The 22,372-nt window shown below is 38.7% G+C and overlaps 2 protein-coding genes across 6 annotated transcripts in view; one reads left to right on the top strand and one right to left on the bottom strand.

The window, feature by feature from the left end:
- Positions 1 to 14,073, top strand: part of kifc3 (kinesin family member C3) — a 40,934-nt gene extending 26,861 nt beyond the window's left edge. The window contains 14 exon segments of the mRNA XM_084124082.1: positions 65 to 151; positions 1,409 to 1,556; positions 2,438 to 2,568; positions 3,647 to 3,758; positions 3,874 to 4,055; positions 4,140 to 4,244; positions 4,694 to 4,824; positions 5,545 to 5,668; positions 8,006 to 8,135; positions 8,224 to 8,453; positions 10,051 to 10,203; positions 11,629 to 11,755; positions 11,983 to 12,029; positions 13,141 to 14,073. Of these exon segments, the coding sequence (XP_083980208.1) occupies positions 65 to 151; positions 1,409 to 1,556; positions 2,438 to 2,568; positions 3,647 to 3,758; positions 3,874 to 4,055; positions 4,140 to 4,244; positions 4,694 to 4,824; positions 5,545 to 5,668; positions 8,006 to 8,135; positions 8,224 to 8,453; positions 10,051 to 10,203; positions 11,629 to 11,755; positions 11,983 to 12,029; positions 13,141 to 13,149 (1,716 nt within the window). The 3' untranslated portion in view covers positions 13,150 to 14,073.
- Positions 14,074 to 14,585: 512 nt separating this feature from the next.
- Positions 14,586 to 22,372, bottom strand: part of wt1b (WT1 transcription factor b) — a 32,364-nt gene continuing 24,577 nt past the window's right edge. For 3 of the 5 annotated variants that reach the window (XM_084124724.1, XM_084124723.1, XM_084124721.1), the window contains 6 exons: positions 21,698 to 21,769; positions 19,742 to 19,832; positions 18,162 to 18,306; positions 17,274 to 17,363; positions 15,284 to 15,376; positions 14,586 to 15,180 (listed from right to left, as the gene is read on the bottom strand). In XM_084124724.1, coding sequence (XP_083980850.1) covers positions 15,059 to 15,180; positions 15,284 to 15,376; positions 17,274 to 17,363; positions 18,162 to 18,306; positions 19,742 to 19,832; positions 21,698 to 21,769 — 613 coding nt within the window. In that variant the 3' untranslated portion in view covers positions 14,586 to 15,058. Of the gene's footprint in view, positions 15,181 to 15,283; positions 15,377 to 17,273; positions 17,364 to 18,161; positions 18,307 to 19,741; positions 19,833 to 21,697; positions 21,770 to 21,907; positions 22,081 to 22,372 lie in introns of those variants that run through there. The other 2 variants (XM_084124725.1, XM_084124722.1) reach the window with 2 other exon arrangements.

Raw genomic sequence — 22,372 nt, 5'->3', positions numbered from 1 at the left:
CCTCTGTGATTGCGGTGTTGTGGAAGAGCAGGTTAACAGCTCTCTCTCTTCACTTGCGTTGCAGCTGAGGATGGACCGCGGCCGTCTATATGGTCTGCTCTCCAAGGCGGTGGGTGGGGGTAACACAGAGGTCAACCACAGGCTCTCCAAGGTCAAACAGATTACTCTGCAGCCGGCAGGGGTCAAAGGTCAAAAATGTGTCATGGGTCAGATTGCAACTTTGATTATAGGAAATCATATATTTGAGGTTTCTTTGTCCCATTTTAAGTGCTAATTGCAAATGTAGATTCATGCTGGCTGATGCTCATTTTTGACCTATGAAAACCTGAAACTTTGCAGAGTAACTAGCTCACATTCTCTTCAGGGTCGCAATTTTGTGTTCTTGCAATAGTATTCCCATGATCTACTGTGAAATAGTTGATGTCACTCCGTTGTGTACTGCAGATGTACAGTATTGATGGTGTGTGTGACCCCAGATGCCCCTCCCAAGTATGTGACCAACAGCCCCCCCACCCACCCCACAGGTCACTTAACCTAACTACATTAAATCTGTCTAACAAATGACTGTGGCCAGTAGTAGATGACGTCTTTAATGCTGGTGGTGTCTGTGTTGCTTTGGTCAGAGATCTCAGAAATCATAACTGGCTTTGCTTGAAAGCAGAACACAGGTTTTCTGATGCATCTGTGTTCATCTGTTGTGTGTACATCTGTATAGGGGTGTTTACACTGACAGTGACTCTGATATAGTTCAGTACAAACAGCTACAATCAACCAATCATACAGTGAGTTGCAAATGTACTCGCTGTCATTGTAAAAGCTCAATTAAAGGGACAGTTCACCCTAAAGTGAAAGTCATTTACTCACCCTGGTGCTGTTCTAATGCTGTATGTCCTCCTTTCTTTTATGGATCTCAAAAGGAGAATTTTTCAAAAATGTCCTGCTCGCAAGCTTTTTTGATCCCAATCAACACATGCTGTATATTCTATGTTCTTGAGACTAGTAGTTCACTCTGTCTCGCCCAGAAAAAGCACACAAGTTGTGATAAATCAAGATTGACAAGAGCGCACCAAACCCTACCGTACACCCACTGAACACTTGGAATATCCTGCACGTCGCATAGGATCATTCTGTGGTACTTTTGTGTCTTTTTTAAAAAGCTTGATACTGGTTGCTATTCCCTACCTTTATATGGACAAGCGCGAGTGTGACATTTTGTTAAAAATTCTCCTTTTGTGGTCCATAAAAGAAAGATCTTACGGCACTAGAACAACACCAGGGTGAGTAAATGATGACTTAACTTTCATTTTAGGGTGAGCTATCCCTTTATGGTGTAAATTAATTTAGATGTAACTCCTTGTGTAAAATGTGTTGACAGCTCTGTCTGTGTGTGTGTGTGTGTGTGTGTTAGATCCTGGTGTATGAGGGTGAGATGGAGAGGGCTCAGGGCCAGCTGGAGGCAGAGATGCAGAGTCTGGAGGAGGAGAAGAACCGAGTGATCGAAGAAGCTTTCATCAGGGCGGAGAGTGAGATGAAGGCCGTCCATGAGAACCTAGCAGGTGAGACTTCAGTGAAGCTCACAAAACCTGTTAATTACAGGCTGTGTTTCACCTTCAAATCAAAAAAAGAAATTAGTAATTATATTGTCCCATTAGGACCTTTATGATGTCTTGCATTGTGACATTATTTTCATGAAAATTCAGCCTCAATGCAAAAAATAGGGAACACTTGTTACGCATTACATGTACTTATATAATATAGAAATAACATTAAATTATGCATAATTACAAGCAACTAACCCTAAACCCAACCCTAACTCTACATGTTGTTAGTACATTAATATTACTCAGTACTTATTTGTGTACCAAGGACACCTTAAAATAAATTTTAACCAAAAATATATTTAAACTAAAATATGTATAGGCTTATATTAAAATCATATTTTATCAGTAATTTTATTACTGTAGTATTTGTAAAGACTTGTATACATATGCAGGGTTTTTTTATTGCTTAGTAATTGCTCTTTATTTAATCTTGACATTGTGTCTTGAGATCATTTGGCGTAAACCTTATTGATTCTTCACCTTAATCAAATCACTGTTTGAGAATATTGGAAATGACAAAAACAAAGCTGGCGCAAAAAAATAAAAATTATAAATATCACAATGCAAAAAATAGAGTAATGACACTCAAATTGGCTTCATTTTATATAATTTTCATATATTTCATTGGTAACACTTTACAATAAGGTTCCATTTGTTAACATTAGTTAACTACATTAGTTAACATGGACTAAGAACTAACAATACTTCTACTTAGTAATAATACTTAGTTAATGCATTCACTAATGGTAACGAATGAGACCTTATTGTAAAGTCAGTGTCTTTTGATCTTGTGGTGAACATGAACTACAACTGCCTCTAATGGTCTGTTTGTGCAGGTGTGCGGATGAACCTCCTGACCCTGCAGCCGGCCCTGAGAACCCTCACCTGTGATTACAACTGTCTGAAGAGACAGGTGCAGGACTTCCCTTACATGCTGGAGAAAGCCATCACTGAGGCCAAGCAGGAGGTGAGACAAACACACCAGCCTGACCACAGCTCGTTCAAACTGCAGCTAAATTCAGTTGTCAGGTCACCTTTTAGTGCTTAATCATGTTCTATACACATACATACACACAGTACAGTCATTTACGAGGAGCGACAACTGCATTCACAAAAATTCTGTGCAGTGAGTACGGAACCGAACTGGTTGTTGATGTATTGTAACATGCATCAGGGATGTGTCTCTCATCTGAATGTGCGGTGCAATAAAGGAAGAGGAAGAGGTACAAGCCTTGACTCATTCATGTTGCCAGATCGTGATAGAAATACCGTAATAAACCAAAATAAATTCAAAAGCAAAAAAACAACACAATTTAGTACTGAGAGGTGACTTTATGTGTGCGCACTTTGGGTGTGAGCACAAAATCTGCGGGAATGAGTAAAATTATGCACAATACACACAATCCCGCGAGTGAGTGAGGGGAGGCAGGTTTGTGTGTAACTCGCTGTCGGAGAGATGAGAGAGTGAGAAAGCGCAGCTGGTATCATGTATTTATTCTGCAGAAAATGAGTATTGGAAGTGTTTCAGATATTTCAGTATCGATATGTATCAAACACTACATTGCACTTTGTTTATTATTTCAGATGCCTTTTTAAAAAACTACAATTGAAAAGTGTATATATTATATATAAAATTAAATTCTTTTGGAAGGTTGGTGGGTGTTAATGTCAAGCCCTGGATATAATATAATATTTAATATAATTAAGAAAAAAATTAAGCATTTAAACTGTTATATCATTATTATCGTTATTATTTGCTAAATATTTTAAAGAAATGTGAATATGTGTGAATTATTTCATAGTTATCTAAACGCCCCTAAAACCTCCACACACAAACTTTTAATTGAGTTATGTAACTGAGATATTTTGAGTTACACCTGCACGCTACACCTGTGGTGGGTGTGTAATTGTAAATCTCTCTCTGTGCCCATCATCCGTAATTTCCACCACTTAATCAAGACCCTCTTCTTTAAAGCATGATGTGTTTTATTTCTTTCCGCCTTCGTTGCCTCTCATTAAGAAGTGAGCTTTGTCTGTGATTACAGATCTGTCAGGTGATTGGAGAGGTGAGCAGTGCAAACCAAGAACTGCTGCGGAAATATAAGCGGGAGATGAACCTGAGGAAGAAATGCCACAATGAACTGGTGCGCCTCAAAGGTGAGACCTGGGAATCGTGTCTGGGATGCATTATCTCCACAAAATGTCTAATTTCTTTGAATCAAATTAGATGTTTACATTCTAATTAGGAAGACTTTATCATCTTGTTTTCCAGGAAACATTCGTGTGTTGTGTCGCGTACGCCCCGTGTGTGCTGGAGAAACAGATGCTGCTGACACCAAAAACATAGTGACCTTTGACCTTGATGATGATGCTGTTCTCTACTTATCCAATAAGGGCAAGCTCATGACCTTTGAACTTGACAAAGTCTTTCCCACTCAGGCCACTCAGGAGGAGGTTAGTCCCTGAACTCATCGTTTCTTATATGGTTGTATTTCCTGTATCAGTTATTATACAGTCCCTTCTCTTGTGATTGGACAGGTCTTCCAGGAAGTGCAGTCTCTGGTCACTTCCTGTATTGATGGCTTTAACATATGCATCTTTGCTTACGGGCAAACCGGCTCTGGAAAGACCTACACTATGGAGGTATGTTAACTGCATTGACTGTGATGTCAGTCCCTTTCATATTTGTGAAATATCTAATCAGTGCACATTATCAAAGTAGATGCATACAGTGCAGTTCATAAGTTTGCAGTAGGTAAGATTATTTTAATGTTTTTGAAAGAAGTCTCTTCTGCTCACCAAGGGTGTATTTATTTGATAAAAAATACAGTAAAAGCAGTAATATTTTGAGATATTATTACAATTTTAAATTTTCTGTTTAAATATATTTTAAAATGTAATATATTCCTGTGATGGCAAGCTGATTGTTTTCAGCATCATCACCCCCCAGTCTTTAGTGTCACAAAATAGTTTTATTTAATTTATTAAAAAAATAGCATTGCATTTTTAAATCAGTCATTTATCGATTATCATCTGTAGCATATTGGTTTTCAAATTTTAGTACGTACTTCATGTCTCTGTTTGTTCTCTAGGGGGTCCCTGAGGACCCTGGCATTAACCAGCGTGCTCTTCGGCTGCTCTTCTCTGAAGTGTCTGAGAAAAAGCCTGACTGGGACTATAAGATCACTGTCAGCATGGTGGAAATCTACAATGAGACACTTCGGTGAGAAAACCACACACAAGTAGAACCACACAGTGGAAGTGGGAGGTTGAATTTGATGATTATCAAAGGTGTGTGAGCGTCTGTGAGCACGTCACTCCAGACACACTGCAGCATATTCAGCACTCTTATATAATTGTCCCAGTGTCACTGTGAAGTGTGTGTGTGCCACAAATTCTGCTGGTCAACAGTTATGTAAAAACAGATTAGATTTAAAATCTCTCAGGCCATCTGTAAGACATAAACAGATCACAGATCACGCATCCAGTTCTGCTGGTCCTGTCTGTTTGTCACACTGTCCCTCACTTTTCCCCTCCTGCTGGGTTACGTAACTCCAACAGATTCTGCTTGCCTCTATAATATTAATCTGTGCCCCAAATTTATATACACTAGTAATCTTTAAACAAGATGGCTTCCCCTCCCTCTTGCATTGACATCTTTTCTTCTCTGATGGGGTATTTACTGGCATGAGGGTTGGGAAACCTGTCACTCACCTGAGATCGACTAATAGCAAACCACAACCATCCAATCAATTCCCAATGGACAAAATCAAGACCCATCCTAAAAAATGTTCTTGTTTGAGAAGCAATTTCACTCTGATATACGACACAATAGGGAAAAACCTTCTGCAACTTCCAACAGATTGTTGAGTTTCTGCAAAGCTTCCTAATACAGCAGCTGGATTGGTTTTATTCATTTGCATTTATCTGAATCTGTTTTTAGAAACCTATTGGGTGACAATCCCAATGAGAAGCTGGATATAAAGATGTGTCCAGACGGCAGTGGACAGCTGTATGTGCCAGGACTCTCAGAGTTCACAGTGGAGAGCGTGGAGGACATTAACAAGGTGAAAGCTCACAGCATCCAAACCGCCTGTCGTTACTCCACACTTGAGAACTGGCTTTAGTCCAAAGGAATATAACATTAGATAACAAAATTAGGTTCAATGTACTTATTGCATTCATTTTGTTTTGCAAAACACTTGTAGGTGAAGTTAAAAGGGAAGGGTCAACAGTAACAGTAATTGTAGATGTGATTACATTAATTACAGCTGTAATTACATGCAGGTGATTTTTAAATATAAGTATAATGTAAAAACAATGTATCAAATGATAAATTCAAATGTTAGGACATAGTAGTTAAAGACACTTAATATAAAGTGGGACCCAAAATATTATAATTTTTTCAAGGAAAAGGTAGCACATGCATACTTTTCAAGCAAAAAAAAATGTGCTTGTTAGGCCAGTTTGTCAGTTTTGTCAGGCAAGACGTTAGTGGAGCTTGTCCATAGTTACTCTGCTCTGAAAACTGAAAATATACTTAAAGGCACACTGTGAAACTTTTCAACCTTCATAATATATTTCCAAGACCCTTGTGATGGTACATCAACTTACAATAGGTTGAATGACACGTCTGCCATAGCCTGACGGGGTCTGTATCGCTTTTACTGGCACTACGTAACTTCGGGGTTCGGGTAGTAACCAGAGCACAAAAAGAACTACAAAATTCGACTGCTTTACGGCATACGTCACTTCCCCCACCACTTCGTCAAATTTGGACGTGAGAGGCCAACCAGCGTTTGTTTTCGGCTTTCGTGCGTATGTTTTTGTCATGGGGCTGTTTACACCTGGCCACTTCATGCGTTTTCTCAGATGGGATAGCTATCCGATCGTGAAAAGACCAGGTGTAAATGCCCTCCGAAACACATTCAAGACGGATTTGAATCCGATCGCTCAAACCACTTCAGGAGGAGGTCTGTGCCGCATTCCAGACGAAACTGGACAAGTGTAAATGCATCTGGTTGTTGAAACCACATGTAAATTGTACTCCTCTCAAAAATGCTAAAAATAAAAACGTGTGAGAGCGTGTTATAGGCTATATGTTATAGACAGATATGACGACGCTACTGGAACACACATCACCGCAGATGAGCAACTGAGCATAGGCTATTCATCAAGAGAACGTGCAAACTATCGCAAAAAGTGAAAGTAAGTCGCAGACGCTTAACACACAATCATCATCATTAAAAGTAAAGAAATGAAATGATCTTACCAGGGCTGTTACTGCTCTCTCTTATTGCGGTCTTTGATTTTGAAATTTTAGCTGATGATCAATAAAATGCTGTTCATATCTGTTGCTTTCGGTGACGTGCACTCCATTAAATCTGCATACAGCGCGGGAATTGAAGATCGGATTTAAATCCGTTTCGCAAAAACACATTTATGTGACCAGGTGTAATTGTAAATGGAATTGTTTTGATAAATCAGAAATCCGATCTGAGAAAACGCATGAAGTGGCCAGTAAATAAATCTCTTATTTGTAAATTTGTTTGCATTCTATGTTGTAGCGCTTGCTTGTAGTATGTTTTTTTTATATGCTGTTCATTCATTTATTGCTGATAATTAGACCAGTCCAATAATTTCCACATATGTCTAGCTAGCTTTCGATTATCAGAGCTGTTAACAGACTTGCTAAAAAAACACTCGTTTCTCTTACGTGTTTTTTGCGTTATGTTTTATAGCTTGCCTCACGAACTAGTTTGCCAGCTGAACTCAGGTGTTGTGAGGTGTATTTATCACGTAGTCCTGAGGGATATCAGACGACGCTGTTGACGTTGATTCTTGCGATTATCATGAGAACAGTTTTTAATATCTCACATAATTATCAGGACATAAATAAGCCTAACGTAGAGGTTGTAAATAGTGTAAACAAGTACAATTTGCAAACTATTATGATAAATTGCAATAATCATGTCTTCGGAGTCTATCTGTGCCTATTCCATGCCCGATGCAGGTACCGCTGTACAGGGTGGGAGGTGGGGGGGTGGAGGGGTATTTACAACAGTGCAAGTATTCCATAGCAACTCTAGGGGTCGCTGTTTGACAAAAACACAATTCCTTCACAGTGTGCCTTTAATATAAATATAAAAGCATAATTTACTGTTATTACTATAGTCCTCTAAGAACATGTAACAAGGACAGTTAAAAGTGTTACCAACATTTTTACAGTTTAATACTAATAACTACAAAAACAGCTAGAAAAGTGAAGCTAGTTCTGTGTTAATGCCCTCTGAGAGAATCCACCAAGATATTAAATATTCAGTGCTCCAGTGCAAGGTCTTGTCGAATAGACAAGCGTCAATTCATTTTAGCCTAATCCGTTATTTATAACCTTTACCCTGCAGGTGTTTGACCTGGGTCACATGAACAGGGCAACAGCATGCACTAATCTAAACGAACACAGCTCTCGCTCGCATGCCCTCCTCATCGTCACAGTGGCGGGTTTCAACTCTTCAACGGGCCACCGTACCTCAGGTACACACACAGCCCTTTTTAATTGTTATCAATTAAATACACAGTTCAATTGAAATGCAAATATGAAACAATCACTTGTCAATTGCAGGTAAGCTAAATCTGGTGGATCTGGCCGGTTCAGAACGGATTGCCAAATCCGGCGCCGAGGGCAGTCGTCTGCGTGAGGCTCAGTGTATCAACAAATCACTGTCGGCGCTGGGCGATGTCATCAACGCCCTGCGCTCCAAACACTCACACGTGCCCTTCAGGAACTCCCGCCTCACGTACCTTCTGCAGGACTCGCTCAGCGGAGACAGCAAGACCCTCATGATGGTGCAGGTGTGTCGCGTCAGCAGGGTTACAATGGCACTCAGTGTGTGGAGAGGGGCGTACTCTAAATCTCCACACATTTTGAGTGGATTATAATGGATTTATGGCTGTTTATTAAGACTGTACTTTGTACAGCATGAGCAGGCACAGTATTTTAAGCAGTTTTGTGCACACACTCTCCTGTTGTTTTATACTAGCTAATCGCCTCAGAAAGAAAACTTTGTCATGGACTAATAGAATTATAAAGTCTGTTGTAGTTAAGACGAAATTACACTGCCGTTCAAAAGTTTGGGGTCAGTAAGATTGTTAATGTTTTTAAAAGAAGTATCTTCTGCTCACCAAGGCTGCATTTATTTGATTAAAAATACAAACAAAAACAGTAATATTGTGAAATATTATTCCAATTTAAAACAGCTGTTTTCTATGTGAATATACAGTAAAGTGTAATTTATTCCTGTGATCAAAGCTGAATTTTCAGCATCATTACTCCAGTCTTCAGTGTCACATGATCCTTCAGAAATCATTCTAATATGATGATTTGATGCTCAAGAAACATTTATGATTATTATCAATGTTGAAAACAGTTTTTTACATTTTTATTTCATGATGCTATGATTAATAGAAAGTTCAAAAGAACAGCATTTATCTGAAATCTGAAGCTTTTGTAACATTAAACACTACCCTTCAAAAGTTTGGGGTCAGTAAGAATTTTAATTTTATTTTTTGGGGAAAGAAATAAAATAAATCAATACTTTTATTGATCAAGGATGAGTTAAACTGATCAAAAGTTACAGTAAAGACATTTATAATTTTAGAAAATACTCTATTTTAAATAAATGGTGTTCTTTTGAACTTTCTATTCATCAAAGAATTTTGAAAAAAAAATTGTACACAACTGTTTTCAACATTGATAATAATAGTGAATGTTTCTTGAGCATCAAATCATCATATTAGAATGATTTCTGAAGGATCATGTGACACTGAAGACTGGAGTAATGATGCTGAAAATTCAGCTTTGATCACAGGAATAAATTACAGTTTAAAATATATTAAAATAGAAAACAGTCATTTTAAATTGTCATAATATTTCATAATATTACTGTTTTTTATCAAATAAATGCAGCCTTGGTGAGCAGAAGATACTTCTTTTAAAAACATTAAAAAATCTTACTGACCCCAAACTTTTGAACGGTAGTGTAAATCAAAACGTATTTAATTTACCCATGAATGTTCCTGGTCATTTTGTGTACAATTTCCCAGTGGATGTTATGCTGCCTGTTCGCACCATGTCATAATTACTAGATGACAATACAGGACTTTCTACTCAAAGCTGTTCACGTCATAAGATCAATTTTTATTTAATTAAAACATTAATTTAAAAAAAACTGCTGATGAAACCAGAGCCACATGGACAGGGAAAATTATGAAATCATAGCTCACTGTACACAGTGCAGGTACATAAAGCCAACATTAAATAACTGAGAAATGCAGAACATTACAGAAGTGAAACACTGTATGTTGTCATGTTAGATTAGCCTGCGGTTTCACGTTCTCCGGGATGCAGCTTCTCACCAGTTAAACTGCGATGTTCCCCTCTCTGTCTCAGGTGTCTCCTCTAGAGAGTAACGTCAGTGAGTCGGTGTGCTCTCTGAAGTTTGCTCAGCGTGTTCGGACTGTTGAGATCGGCCCCTCGTCTTCCTCACGCCGCCAAGCAGAGAACTCCTCGACGTCCTCCTCACCAACTCATGACAGCGTGGAGGTACACGAACACAACTACACGCATTCTCATGTGTCCATGTCTGGAAGAACCATCTCTGAGATCTGAATGAAAGGTCTCAAGTCCTTCACCCACAACCTTTTCTCTGAAGCGACTGCAGTGGGCCACAATACACTCACTGTTCCACTTTCACTCCTCTCCGGTTTATATTTAAAATAGGATTTGTGTGGGAACTTGAGTTGTAGTGCTTATAAAGGCAACACAGTCCAAACCCAGTCTTTTGTTTGTCTAAATAAGTTGAAGATAGAGCACACTGTGATAACAGTGAACCTCTGTTGTGCAGATTTGTTTGCCACAAAATAAAAGGAATTTGGTTACATTTTAAAATATTAATTAAATTGTTAAGTGTAAATTGTTTTGCCTTCATTTGATTACCAAAGTAATCAAATCATGAATCTAAAAAATTAAGACGACAGAGAATTTATGAAAAAATAAAACATTTTATAGGGCCTTATTATTGTAAAAATGTATAAATTATAAAAAATGTAACGTGTGAATTCAATTTATTAACCATGCTTTCTGATTATTAAAATGTAATTAAGCCATTAAAATGGAATCCATTTGTGAAACTATGAAATGTACTTTTTTTGTTCAACTTTTAATAAATTGTTGTTAAAGGGATACTCCACTGTTTTTTCATATTAAACTGTTATTCCCTTAACTAAAACGAGTTGATACATACCTCTCTCATCTCAGTGCGTGCACTTAATCGCTCTAGCGCGCGGTGACACTTTGAAAGCACTTAGCTTACCCCAGTATATTCAGTGGTATCTAGCAGCAATGAATTTAGAAGTGACCAAACACATCAACGTTTTCCCTATTTAAAAACAGTTACACGAGTAGTTATACGGCCAAGTATGGTGACACAAAATAAAACGTGGCGCTTTTCTAAGCGGGTTAAAAAGGATAACTATAATGTATGGCGTAATAGCACTTTTGGAAGTACTTCGACTGACGCAGTAAAAAGTCACGCCTGATCCTCTTTCCACTATTGACAGAAGTGAGAGGAAGAGGATCAGGCGTGACTTTTTACTGCGCCAGTCGAAGTACTTCCAAAAGTGCTATTACGCCATACATTATAGTTATCCTTTTTAACCCGCTTAGAAAAGCGCCACGTTTTATTTTGTGTCACCATACTTGGTCGTATAACTACTCGTGTAACTGTTTTTAAATAGGGAAAACGTTGATGTGTTTGGTCACTTCTAAATTCATTGCTGCTAGATACCACTGAATATACTGGGGTAAGCTAAGTGCTTTCAAAGTGTCACCGCGCGCTAGAGCGGTGATTTAAAACTCAGAAAGGAAAATTGGAAACTTTGGGGGAAAAAAGAAGAAAAAAAAACTGATTTCATAGGGCCCACAAATGCAGGCCAACATCACAAAATAATGGTTCTTTTTGTGCTGTAGCTGGACTCTCCTCCCGTGACCCCTGTGCCCCTCCCCATCTCAAGGGCCAGCAGCGCAGGTTCAACCCTCTCCTCCACTTCTAAAACCCCCTCCACCCGACGCAGGTCCCACAGTCAGCTGTCCGCAGGTGAGCCGAGAGACTTCACTCTAAAGCCAATGGTCACTCGATGACAAAAACACCACCTTAGATTAGATTCTAAAGGAACTTTTTGCAAATAATCTGATATAATAATGCAATAATGTCATAACAGCAGCCTTGATAAACATCTGACATGGAACATTTAGTACAGGTCACACTGTGTGAAAGGGACGTTTGTTCTTTGCATTGTGACGCTGTAATTGGTTGGTTTCCAGATAGTCAGGTAGACAGAAGCAGCCCATTGGTTGGGGACGGTGGGCAGGTAGGTGGGGTTTTATGTGGTTGGTCGCTTGGCATGAAACGCTCAGCATGGCATGGTGCCCCACGTGTCACCTCGTCAATGCCCACCCATCTAACACAGCGCCTTTAACCCCAGGAAGCTTTCTCTGTGTGTGTGTGTGTGTGTGTGTGTGTGTGTGTGTGTGTGTGTGTGTGAATTGGGATCAGCTGCTGTTTTGTTCTTGTCTTTTTTGTTTGTTTTGTTGTGTTTGGTCTTGTACAAGCTTACTGTTTTTGTCCAGTGTATTTGTACCTGTTGTCTTGTGGTTTTTGGAGTTGTTCACTGTATTCACTGTTTGTCTTTGTTAATGTTGATGTGTGCGAGTAAGAGAGTGGCGAAAAAGAGTTTGGATGTTATTTCTCTTTATGTCTTCTTCACCTATAGCTCTGCTTTTGGTTGGCTGGGCTGCCCTGTGGTGGTGACAAAGGATAACAAAAAAATGTTTGTGACAAATGTGATTTCATTGTTATCATGTGAGAATAAATGAGTCTGAGAAATGTTCAGTACTGATTACAGTAACTCTGTTCCAAAAACCTAGTGAGCAATACAGAGGAATCTCATCTCGATGAAAAAGAGATTAGAACGCCTCTGTTAAAAAAAAAAAAAAAAAAACTGTTGCAATGACCACATGCAAATGTTTGTGTCGATCTGAACAGCTATTCATTCAAATGTTTATCACAACCAAATATTTGACTTGGTCTGAACAGGCCTTGAATCTGACACCTTTTACTCTAGTGTCAACATTTCTCTCGTTTTTCCCACAATCTTGGATCCTCTGTAAAGGCTACATGCAATGCTACCTTTATAATTAGGCCATAACGTGGTGTACATTGTGTAGGGATGATGCACCTTACTAGGTTTATCAACAGAGCGAGTGTTTCTCCTGAGTAATGAGTAACAAAAACTCAATCTGAACCTTCAGACGAGTCGTATGGTAAAAATAGTGTGCAGAAGTTGGAAGATGATTCTGTTGTGTGGTTTCCATTGCAACAGTGTGCTGTGTAAGCCCTGTATTTCCTGGAAACTGGAAATGCTTCAGGAATTAGTCATGATTGTGTATGTAATTCCCACCCTTTTTTTTCTTTGCTCATAGGACGAATGAAGATGACAGCGTGAGGAACCGCTGAGAGCTGCCGTCCATCCGCCAAACCTCTCGACCAATCAGCTCCTTTCCTTTGAATGAACCAATGAAAGACATGCTTTTCCTTGCTTGCTGGCAGGGGAGGAGCTTAACCGGCGAATCAGGGTTCATGTTGGGAACTGAGACTTCTGATTGGAATGTCTGACGTAATTTTAAGATGACGATACATGATTCAAGATGACGACCTCTCCCGCTGACCTCTCCACAACGCCTGCTGCCTCAAGACGAGAATACCCTTCCGTTATGGCAAAGTGTTTCTGGGCAATCATGCACTTTATTCTAGTCTAGGCTGTCATTTGTAATGTTACGTAAATGCGATTGATTTCTAGAAGCTTGAATGTACGTGTATGTATATATTAATTTGTCTGAGCAAGATTGAAATTTGTATTCCTTGATCTTGAAGAGATCTTGCTGCTTTTTATTTTTTCTTGATCTTTTTTCCCCCTGCAAGAACAAGTCAAATGTTCACACCTGATAAGCTTCGAACAATTCTGTGTTTAATAGTGGCAATAAGAAATCATGCAAATGCAAAGATTGGTAGCATTTTGTCTTTTTGTATATAGAAACTTGAAGGCCATTCAAAGCCCAGACTGTCTTCCTGATCTATGCATGTGTTCAGAGTGGGCGCTCATTCATTTTAGGACAATCATTAACAGTTTTTGTGCAGTGAAGTCAAACCATGGCGGCGTACACTGTTTGCTGAACAGGACGAGGATTAGATGTGTACATAGAAATGACTCCACACTGAGCGAACAGAACGTCCTCAGTGTACGAACATTTATCTTCAACCTCTTCTGGGGTCTTGCTTGCTTGTATTCACATTGGTGTATGTTTGTATGCAGTTTTGTTTTTGTACACTGTTTTTAATAAATGCTCCAAACCATATTTTGGGAGAAATTATTCCTTTCGTTGCATATTTTTTGTTCAAAGAAGTTACACTTTTTAGTCTAGTGTAAGGACTCCATGTGCAGCTGTAAGCAGTCCTATGATGGGCAAATTTATTCTTTTAATATGAAAATGTCTGTCACTACATAGTCTATTTTTTTGAATGATTGACTCAAGGATACTTGGCCTCACAGACTAATAACCTCATACAATTTGCGTATCTCTGTGCGCAGAAAAAGTTCTCGCAAAATCCTCCATTTGCACAAAATTATTCTTCTAAATAAGGGAGCATATTCCCTTCCCACAGGTAGTAATTTGCATTAAACATGCCCATACATGTGCATATTAGGATCTAATGGTGGATTATTTTCACACACGTCAAATTATAATTTTATACACGCATATATGCATACATTATATATTAATGTATAAAATTATAATTTAACATTTGAGTGAAATGATTCCACCATTAGATTGTTCTCTCCTAATGAAAACACTGGATGTCCTGAGAATTTTGTTAAATGTAGTTTATTAAAAAAAGGTTTTTTTTGTAAAGAAAGACTGCTGTCACTTGACAAATAATATATACAAAAGCATTACAGTGCATGTGATTTTTACACTTATTTCCAAATTAAGAAATGAATTCAAGTGACTATCTTACCATTTTGAAATACAAGTAAACCCAGTGCAATCAACTCCATGTACAGTGTGTAAAAAAAGTATTAAAAATTTAAATTCATATGTACAAAATGAGATGATCCAAAATAATCCAGACAGTGTTCCCATGTCAAATACAATATGGCAAAACTCCAATATAAGTGCATATTTGTATGCATTCAGTAACATTTGCTTCTTACAGGGATGCTTTGATAATGTAGTGCAGTCACCGCTGTGGTTGACTGACTGACAGGTCTTCATTATTGAGAGTGTCTCAGCGTCTGTGTGTCTATATACAGTGTGTGTGTGTGTGTGTATGTACAGTGTCTCAAACAGCAGACTGGAACTTGTTCATGTTTCTCTGATGCATACTGTGATGCCTGACGAGCTCATCTGAGCGAGCGAACTTCTTCTGACAGCTGGGCCAGCGGCACGTAAACGGCTTCTCGCCTGAGAAAACACAACACACTTTACTGATGTGCTCTAATGGAAACAATTCATATGAAACCAATAGATCAAATGGTTTTTGAGAAGTTAAAAAAGGCGTACGCACTTGTTTTACCTGTATGAGTCCGAGTGTGGGTCTTAAGGTGGTCTGAGCGTGAAAACTTTCTTTGACATGTCTCACACTGAAAGGGTTTGACGCCTACAGGACCAAAGAGAGCAGGAGACAGAGAGACAGCTGCGGTGGGCTTCAGATACTTCATCAGAGTGATGGATTAGTGGGTGGGGCTATCTAATTCTACTTTGATTGGACAAAAGTTTGGATACGCCCCTGAGTACAAGATGAGTCAGCAATATTTTTGGAAAGACTGTGACTTTTACGTTCTAATAGTTCAAGCTTTTAATGCTACATGCTAAAAGTATATGTAATGCATGTTTTAGGGGTACATTATCCTCTTAAAGGGTTAGTTCACCCAAAAAATGAATATTCTTTCATTAATTACTCATCCTCATGTCGTTCCAAACCCGTAAGACTTTCGTTCAACTTCGAAACACAAATGAAGATCTTTTTAATGAAATCTGAGAGCTTTCTGTCCCTCCATTGACAGCTACGCAACTGACACTTTGACGCTTCGACGCTTCCAAAAGTTCATAAAGAGATTATAAAACGGATTGGTCCAACATTTTCGGAAGAGACTCGATCACTTTATTTGATGAACAGATTGAATTTAGGCTTTTATTCACATATAAACATTCATCAACTCATACATCGGTTGTGGTAAACGGAAGCTCAAGCAAGTTCACTTGACGTGCGAGAACCAATGAGGTTCATTCTCATGTTACGCATCACGTTTGAGCTTCAGCAAGAACCAATGAGGTTCATTCTCATGTTACGCATCACGTTTGAGCTTCAGCAAGAACCAATGAGGTTCATTCTCGTGTTACGCATCACGTTTGAGCTTCAGCAAGAACCAATGAGGTTCATTCTCGTGTTACGCATCACGTTTGAGCTTCAGCAAGAACCAATGAGGTTCATTCTCGTGTTACGCATCACGTTTGAGCTTCAGCAAGAACCAATGAGGTTCATTCTCGTGTTACGCATCACGTTTGAGCTTCAGCAAGAACCAATGAGGTTCATTCTCGTGTTACGCATCACGTTTGAGCTTCAGCAAGAACCAATGAGGTTCATTCTCGTGTTACGCATCACCTTTGAGCTTCAGCAAGAACCAATGAGGTTCGTTCTCGTGTTACGCATCACCTTTGAGCTTCTGCAAGAACCAATGAGGTTCGTTCTCGTGTTACGCATCACCTTTGAGCTTCTGCAAGAACCAATGAGGTTCGTTCTCGTGTTACGCATCACCTTTGAGCTTCTGCAAGAACCAATGAGGTTCGTTCTCGTGTTACGCATCACCTTTGAGCTTCTGCAAGAACCAATGAGGTTTGTTCTCGCGCGTCAAGCAAGTTCAGTTGAGCTTCTATTGATGTTCGCTGATCAATGTTAAAATGTGAATAAAAGCCTAAATTAAATCTGTTAATCATATAAAATGATAGAGAAATTTGGACTAAACCAATTCATATAAATTAGTTTTATGATCTCTTGATGAACTTTTTGAGGCGTCAAAGTGTCAGTTGTGTAGCTGTCAATGGAGGGACAGAAAGCTCTCAGATTTCATCAAAAAGATCTTCATTTGTGTTCCGAAGATGAGCGAAAGTCTTACGGGTTTGGAACGATATGAGGTTGAGTAAATGATGACAGAATCTTCATTTTTGGGTGAATTCTCTCTTTAAAAATAAAGGTTCCAACGAGGGGTTTCACAGCGATGCCATAGAAAAAAACTTTTTTAGTTTTCCAAAGAAAAACTGCTTTCAGTGAGCAGTTCCTAAAAGAACCATTTTTTCTTAATGTGAAGAACATTTAAAAAAAAATTAAAGAACCCTTTGTGGAACAGAAAGATTCCATTGATGTTGAAGGTTCTTCATGGAACCAAAGAAGCCAGTAAAGAACCTTTATTTTTAAGAGTGAAGAATATTAATGACCTCAAATCTAATGAACTAAAGCCACAAAACTCCGATATTTATTTCTATTAGACGTGACTAACCTGTGTGTCTGCGCTGGTGTCTCTTGAGCTGGTCAGATCTGGAGAACCTGCGGCCACAGCCTGTGTAGTCACACTGGTACGGCTTCTCACCTGGACGTGACAGAGAACCGCATCATAACTGTTCTTCTGACAGTGTGTGTGTTTAGACTAGAGGAAACCTGTGGACAACACTGGGCTCTCTGCAGCTTCCACAAGGGGGCGCTGTTTCAACTCAGCATTTACGTTGTTGATATTTTCTAAGTGTCATTCATTTTTCTGTAACACTCTACATGCCGTGAGGTCAAAACTCCAGATGTTTTTGCGTAATTCTGGTGATTCTTGGTCAACTTTGAGGTGTTTTTAATAATGCATTAGTATATGTTTAAATAAGCCATTGTCATAGTTAGTTCATGTTAGTTAACTAATGTTAACCTTATTGTTAGTGTTAATATCCATGGTGATTTACTGTTTTATCATTTTATATAAAATTTACAGCAATGCAGATTTAAATGCATTCATTTAGTAGATGCTTTTATCCAAAGTGAACTAGATCACTTTATGTGTGAATGAAATTCTTTTTCTAAGGTTTTACAAATAATAATAACTGTGTTGCAATGATTAATGTTTACTGTAAAGTGTCTTTTTGGGTTGTTTAACCTCATGTTTAGTTCTAGAATTGTGTGTTGTAGAACTTGTCACATCTTCTAATTTAAGTTCCTGTCTGCAGTCAATGTCTGCCAAACTCTTATTGGACGTTTGAAAAAATAGCTGAATTATGACTTTGTTATGCATGTTGCATAACGCTGTAAATCTTTTTTAAGGGAAAAAGCAAAGATCAGTTTGGATTGTTTGTGACCCCAAATGGAAAGTGTAAAATCGTGCGTTTTGTCCGGGCCACATGGACCTCACCTGTGTGCTTCCTGCCGTGCATCTGCAGGTGGGACAGTTTGAAGTATCTCTTACTACAGCCTGGGTAAGAGCACATGAACGGACGTTTCTCACTGCTCTCTGATGATTTAATGGAGGGAGTGACGCCTGGTACTCTCCGCACATCCTGAAGAAGAAAAAAACGGAGAATAATTGGCAATCAACAAACTCTATTTGCCAATTCAGCTGCACTTTTGAGCCCTTGTTTGTTTTAACTTCTGCGTTTCCAAACCCTGCGTAAGTTCTGCATCTCAACAAACCCTTTTATCTTGTGGCCTGTTAAATATCAGTTTATCTTTTAAAAGCCTTAATGGGAACGCTTTAAAGTAAAGTTCTAAACATACATGAACACACACTACTCTCTGGACAATATCAGTTTTCTAAAGCACTGATGGATGTTCACTCACACACTACAGACTGAAGTAGAGTCAGACTGTCCTCTTACTGAGACTGAGACCTCCTCTGCTCTGTATGCATATATCTAGTTCAGTCATGAAACTTTAGATGGTGCATGCTGATAGGTCCTTTACTTGCAATCTACAAACACTATTACCACATGACACAAGCTGATTGGCCTCTGCTGATTCTGCAGATGAGATTGCTTGCTCAACTTAGAATAGTCTGGTTCAGTGTTCGCTGTAGGCATGTTCCTACATCAGAGTTGCTCTGAAACCCTCCACCTCCCCCAGCTCCACCTGCCTAAATCTGCTACTGGATCAATGTATGTCTATTCATGTAGCAGGAGCATATCTTACACGTGTGTCTGTGAATATAAAGGCAGTAGCAAGACTGTGCTCTGCAGAAGCATAGCAAAAAACGTTAACATATTCATTAACATGCCAAAACTGAGTTGTCATGATTGATGATTAATGATCTTTTGTCTTCTCAGTTTTCAACAGGCCTGACTAATCAAACACGTGCTTTTACTCTTGAGGTGCGGACTGTGTGCTCTCCGTCCTGGCCTTGGACTCGACACATGCAGAGGGGGAAGTGTGTGTGTGTGTGTGTGTGTGTGTGTGTGTGTGTGTGTGTGTGTGTGTGTGTGTGTGTGTGTGTGTGTGTGTGTGAGTGTGTGACCTTGAGCTGAACCTGAATGTATCGCCAGCACGAGTGTGTGTTGTTGGCGTTTCATTAATAATAATCAACAGTAAAAACCCAACATTATTACATTACACAAAGTGCATATATACACCTTTATTCCAAAGTTTGGGGTCGGTAAGATTTAAAAAAATATATATTTTTATTCAGCAAGGATGCATCATATTGATCAAAAGTGAAAGTAAAGACATTTATAATTTTACACAAAATTTTATTTTAATTATATGCTGTTCTTTTGAATTTTCAATTCATCAAAGAATCCTGAAAAAAATGTAAGTATGTTTTCCACACAAATATGAAGCAGCACAACTGTTTTCAACATTGATAATATTTTGATAATATTATGAGCAATAAATAATAATTCAGTGCACTTTATGATTATGTAATTCTGAGAATGCAAACTGTGTGTGCAGAGTTGAATGGGTATGTGTATGAGTTTGTCTCTGTGTTTTGCAGACACCCACCTGTAATCCTCTGAACACACCATGTGTGTGTATGTGATACTGTGTGCTGCAGCTGTACACCAAGGGATCGGCCTCATAACTGCCACTGTGACTGGACACAAATCCAAAGATAGAGACCAGTTACAGCAGATAAAACAAGACCACTCACAGAGGGTAAGCAAAATCATAAAAAATAAAAAAAAACGGTAACTGTGACTTTTCATCTCACAGAGCAATTGCGAGTTTATCTCTCACAACCCTCACAAAAAAAGTATGACTTTTTCCCCAAAATGCTGAGATATAAGAAAAAAGTTTTTAAAGATTTTAAGATGTAATTGTGACTTAGGCCTATTTCACAATTCTGACTTTTTTGTAATTGCCAGGTTATATCTCAAAATTTGGACTTTTATACTCAGAATTATAAACTCGGAATTGTGAAAAATAAAGTGAGAATTAAATAAAGAGAGAAAAAAATGGAATTGCGAGAAATAAAGCAATAATTACAAGACATAAACTCACTATTGCGAGGGAAAAAGTCGGTTTATAAGTTTATATCTCACGAAGAAAAAAGTTAGAATTGGGAGATAAAAAGTATATAAAATTACAAGCTTCCATAGCATAGCACATGAACCTAAAACCAATAATATTCCTGGTAAAGAAGATCCAGAAAAAGGACAGATTTAAACAAGTTGAACACGTGAGAGCTCTGCTATATATGAGTGAGCTTTTCCTCCTTATTAACAAAAGGATGTTATTATAGCCAGAAATAGCTGCCGTAACTGTCATAAATGATAGCAAAGGAGGACTGTTAGCGTGGAGGGGGATCTGTAGTGTGGGGAGTAACGGATGAAGAGCTGAAGACCTATAAAGCTTCTTCTTTGTCCGACTCACTTCACATTTCAGACTACATAATCAGCCATTGCTGGTCCAGTCCTCCCACAGCCCATCCATTCATCCGTTCAGCAGATAAACACACTGTTGTCATGGCAATGGGTGTGAGGAAGGTGGAGACCAAATCTTTTATCTAGACAGCTGGCATAAATATTCTGTCCAGCATCCCAGTCACCTATTCCAGTGGCAGAGTTCATCTGCACTCCTAGACACGCACACATACACTCAATCAAAAGAGGGACTTCACCTCTGCTCTTCAGCCAGTCTGGATGTCTTCATTTTAACACACACACACACACACACACACACACTACCCCTCAATGCCCCTTCGACAGACCCAAGGTAAGACACTCTATCTGGGTTGGACTGGTTGACTGAGCAGGATTCATTCCTACCGTCACCACAGCATAATTCATGCTCCTGCTTCACACTGATCTTTTGTTTCAAAGTGCAGAGCTACATTAGAGAAGAGTGCAGTCCTTTCTTTAAAACAGACACCATGCAAAGAAAAATGCAAAGAAAAATGCCATAAAGGAAAAGAAAAGAAAAGAAAAGCAAAGAAAAGCAAAGAAAAGCAAAGAAAAGCAAAGAAAAGCAAAGAAAAATGCCATAAAGGAAAGGTAAGTAAAGTAAAGTAAAGTAAAGGAAAGGAAAGGAAAGGAAAGGAAAGGAAAGGAAAGGAAAGGAAAGGAAAGGAAAGGAAAGGAAAGGAAAGGAAAGGAAAAAAAGGAAAGGAAAAAAAGGAAAGGAAAGGTAAGGAAAGGAAAGGAAAGGAAAGGAAAGGAAAGGAAAGGAAAGGAAAGGAAAGGAAAGGAAAGGAAAGGAAAGGAAAAAAGGAAAGGAAAGGAAAGGAAAGGAAAGGAAAGGAAAGGAAAGGAAAGGAAAGGAAAGGAAAGGAAAGGAACGGAACGAACGGAACGGAACGGAACGGAAAAGAAAAGAAAAGAAAAGAAAAGAAAAGAAAAGAAAAGAAAAGAAAAGAGGAAAGGAAAGGAAAGGAAAGGAAAGGAAAGGAAAGGAAAGGAAAGGAAAGGAAAGGAAAGGAAAGGAAAGGAAAGGAAAGGAAAGGAAAGTGTTGATCTTTACCTCTTTACACTGGGTGTCACAGGATTCCAGGAAACACATTCTAACTGTGACGCCATCTGGTACAGATTATCACTGCAGAATAGAAGAGAGAAATCATGTGATAACTTTCACTACTCAGCTTCTCAAGAAGCACAAAGCTTTTAAAAAGGGGAAGAGACAAGCCAAAAATAGGACGAAAAAACACAGAAAGAGAAAAACTGTTTCACAGACTGATTAGAAGTGCACATGTCAGCAGTGTGGTGTCCTGATGTCTCTTTATAATCATCCACCGCTGATTCATAACCACGATCTTAGCCGTAAAACTGGAGGCTTGTTTGGCACTGTGGAAACTGTTAACATCATGAGCTTTCTGCACATGAATCTCAGCCAGATCTCACGTCACGTGGTCCTGCCGGAGAGGCCAGTGCCTGGCACAGTGATGTCAGAGTGTGATGTCACACTGATTCTGGGTATCGTGGGAAGGATTTGGGGAAATGATCTCGACTCGTACACTTTTCTCTGTGCCAATATTGCAGTTTTTGAAGGCCAGACAGTTTCTTTGAGGAACAAAGTGTATCAAACTACACTATTGTTTGCTCATTTATTTATTGAATAATAATAATAATAATGATAAAAAATAATTGTTAAACTATCATTAAATATAAAATAAATCATAATTGTTGTTATTATATATTT

The sequence above is a fragment of the Abramis brama genome (assembly GCF_963993115.1).
Source record: "Abramis brama genome assembly, chromosome: 9".
NCBI lineage: Eukaryota > Metazoa > Chordata > Actinopteri > Cypriniformes > Leuciscidae > Abramis > Abramis brama.
Note: the sequence above shows the minus strand (reverse complement) of the source record. Positions and strands in the feature narration are given on the sequence as shown.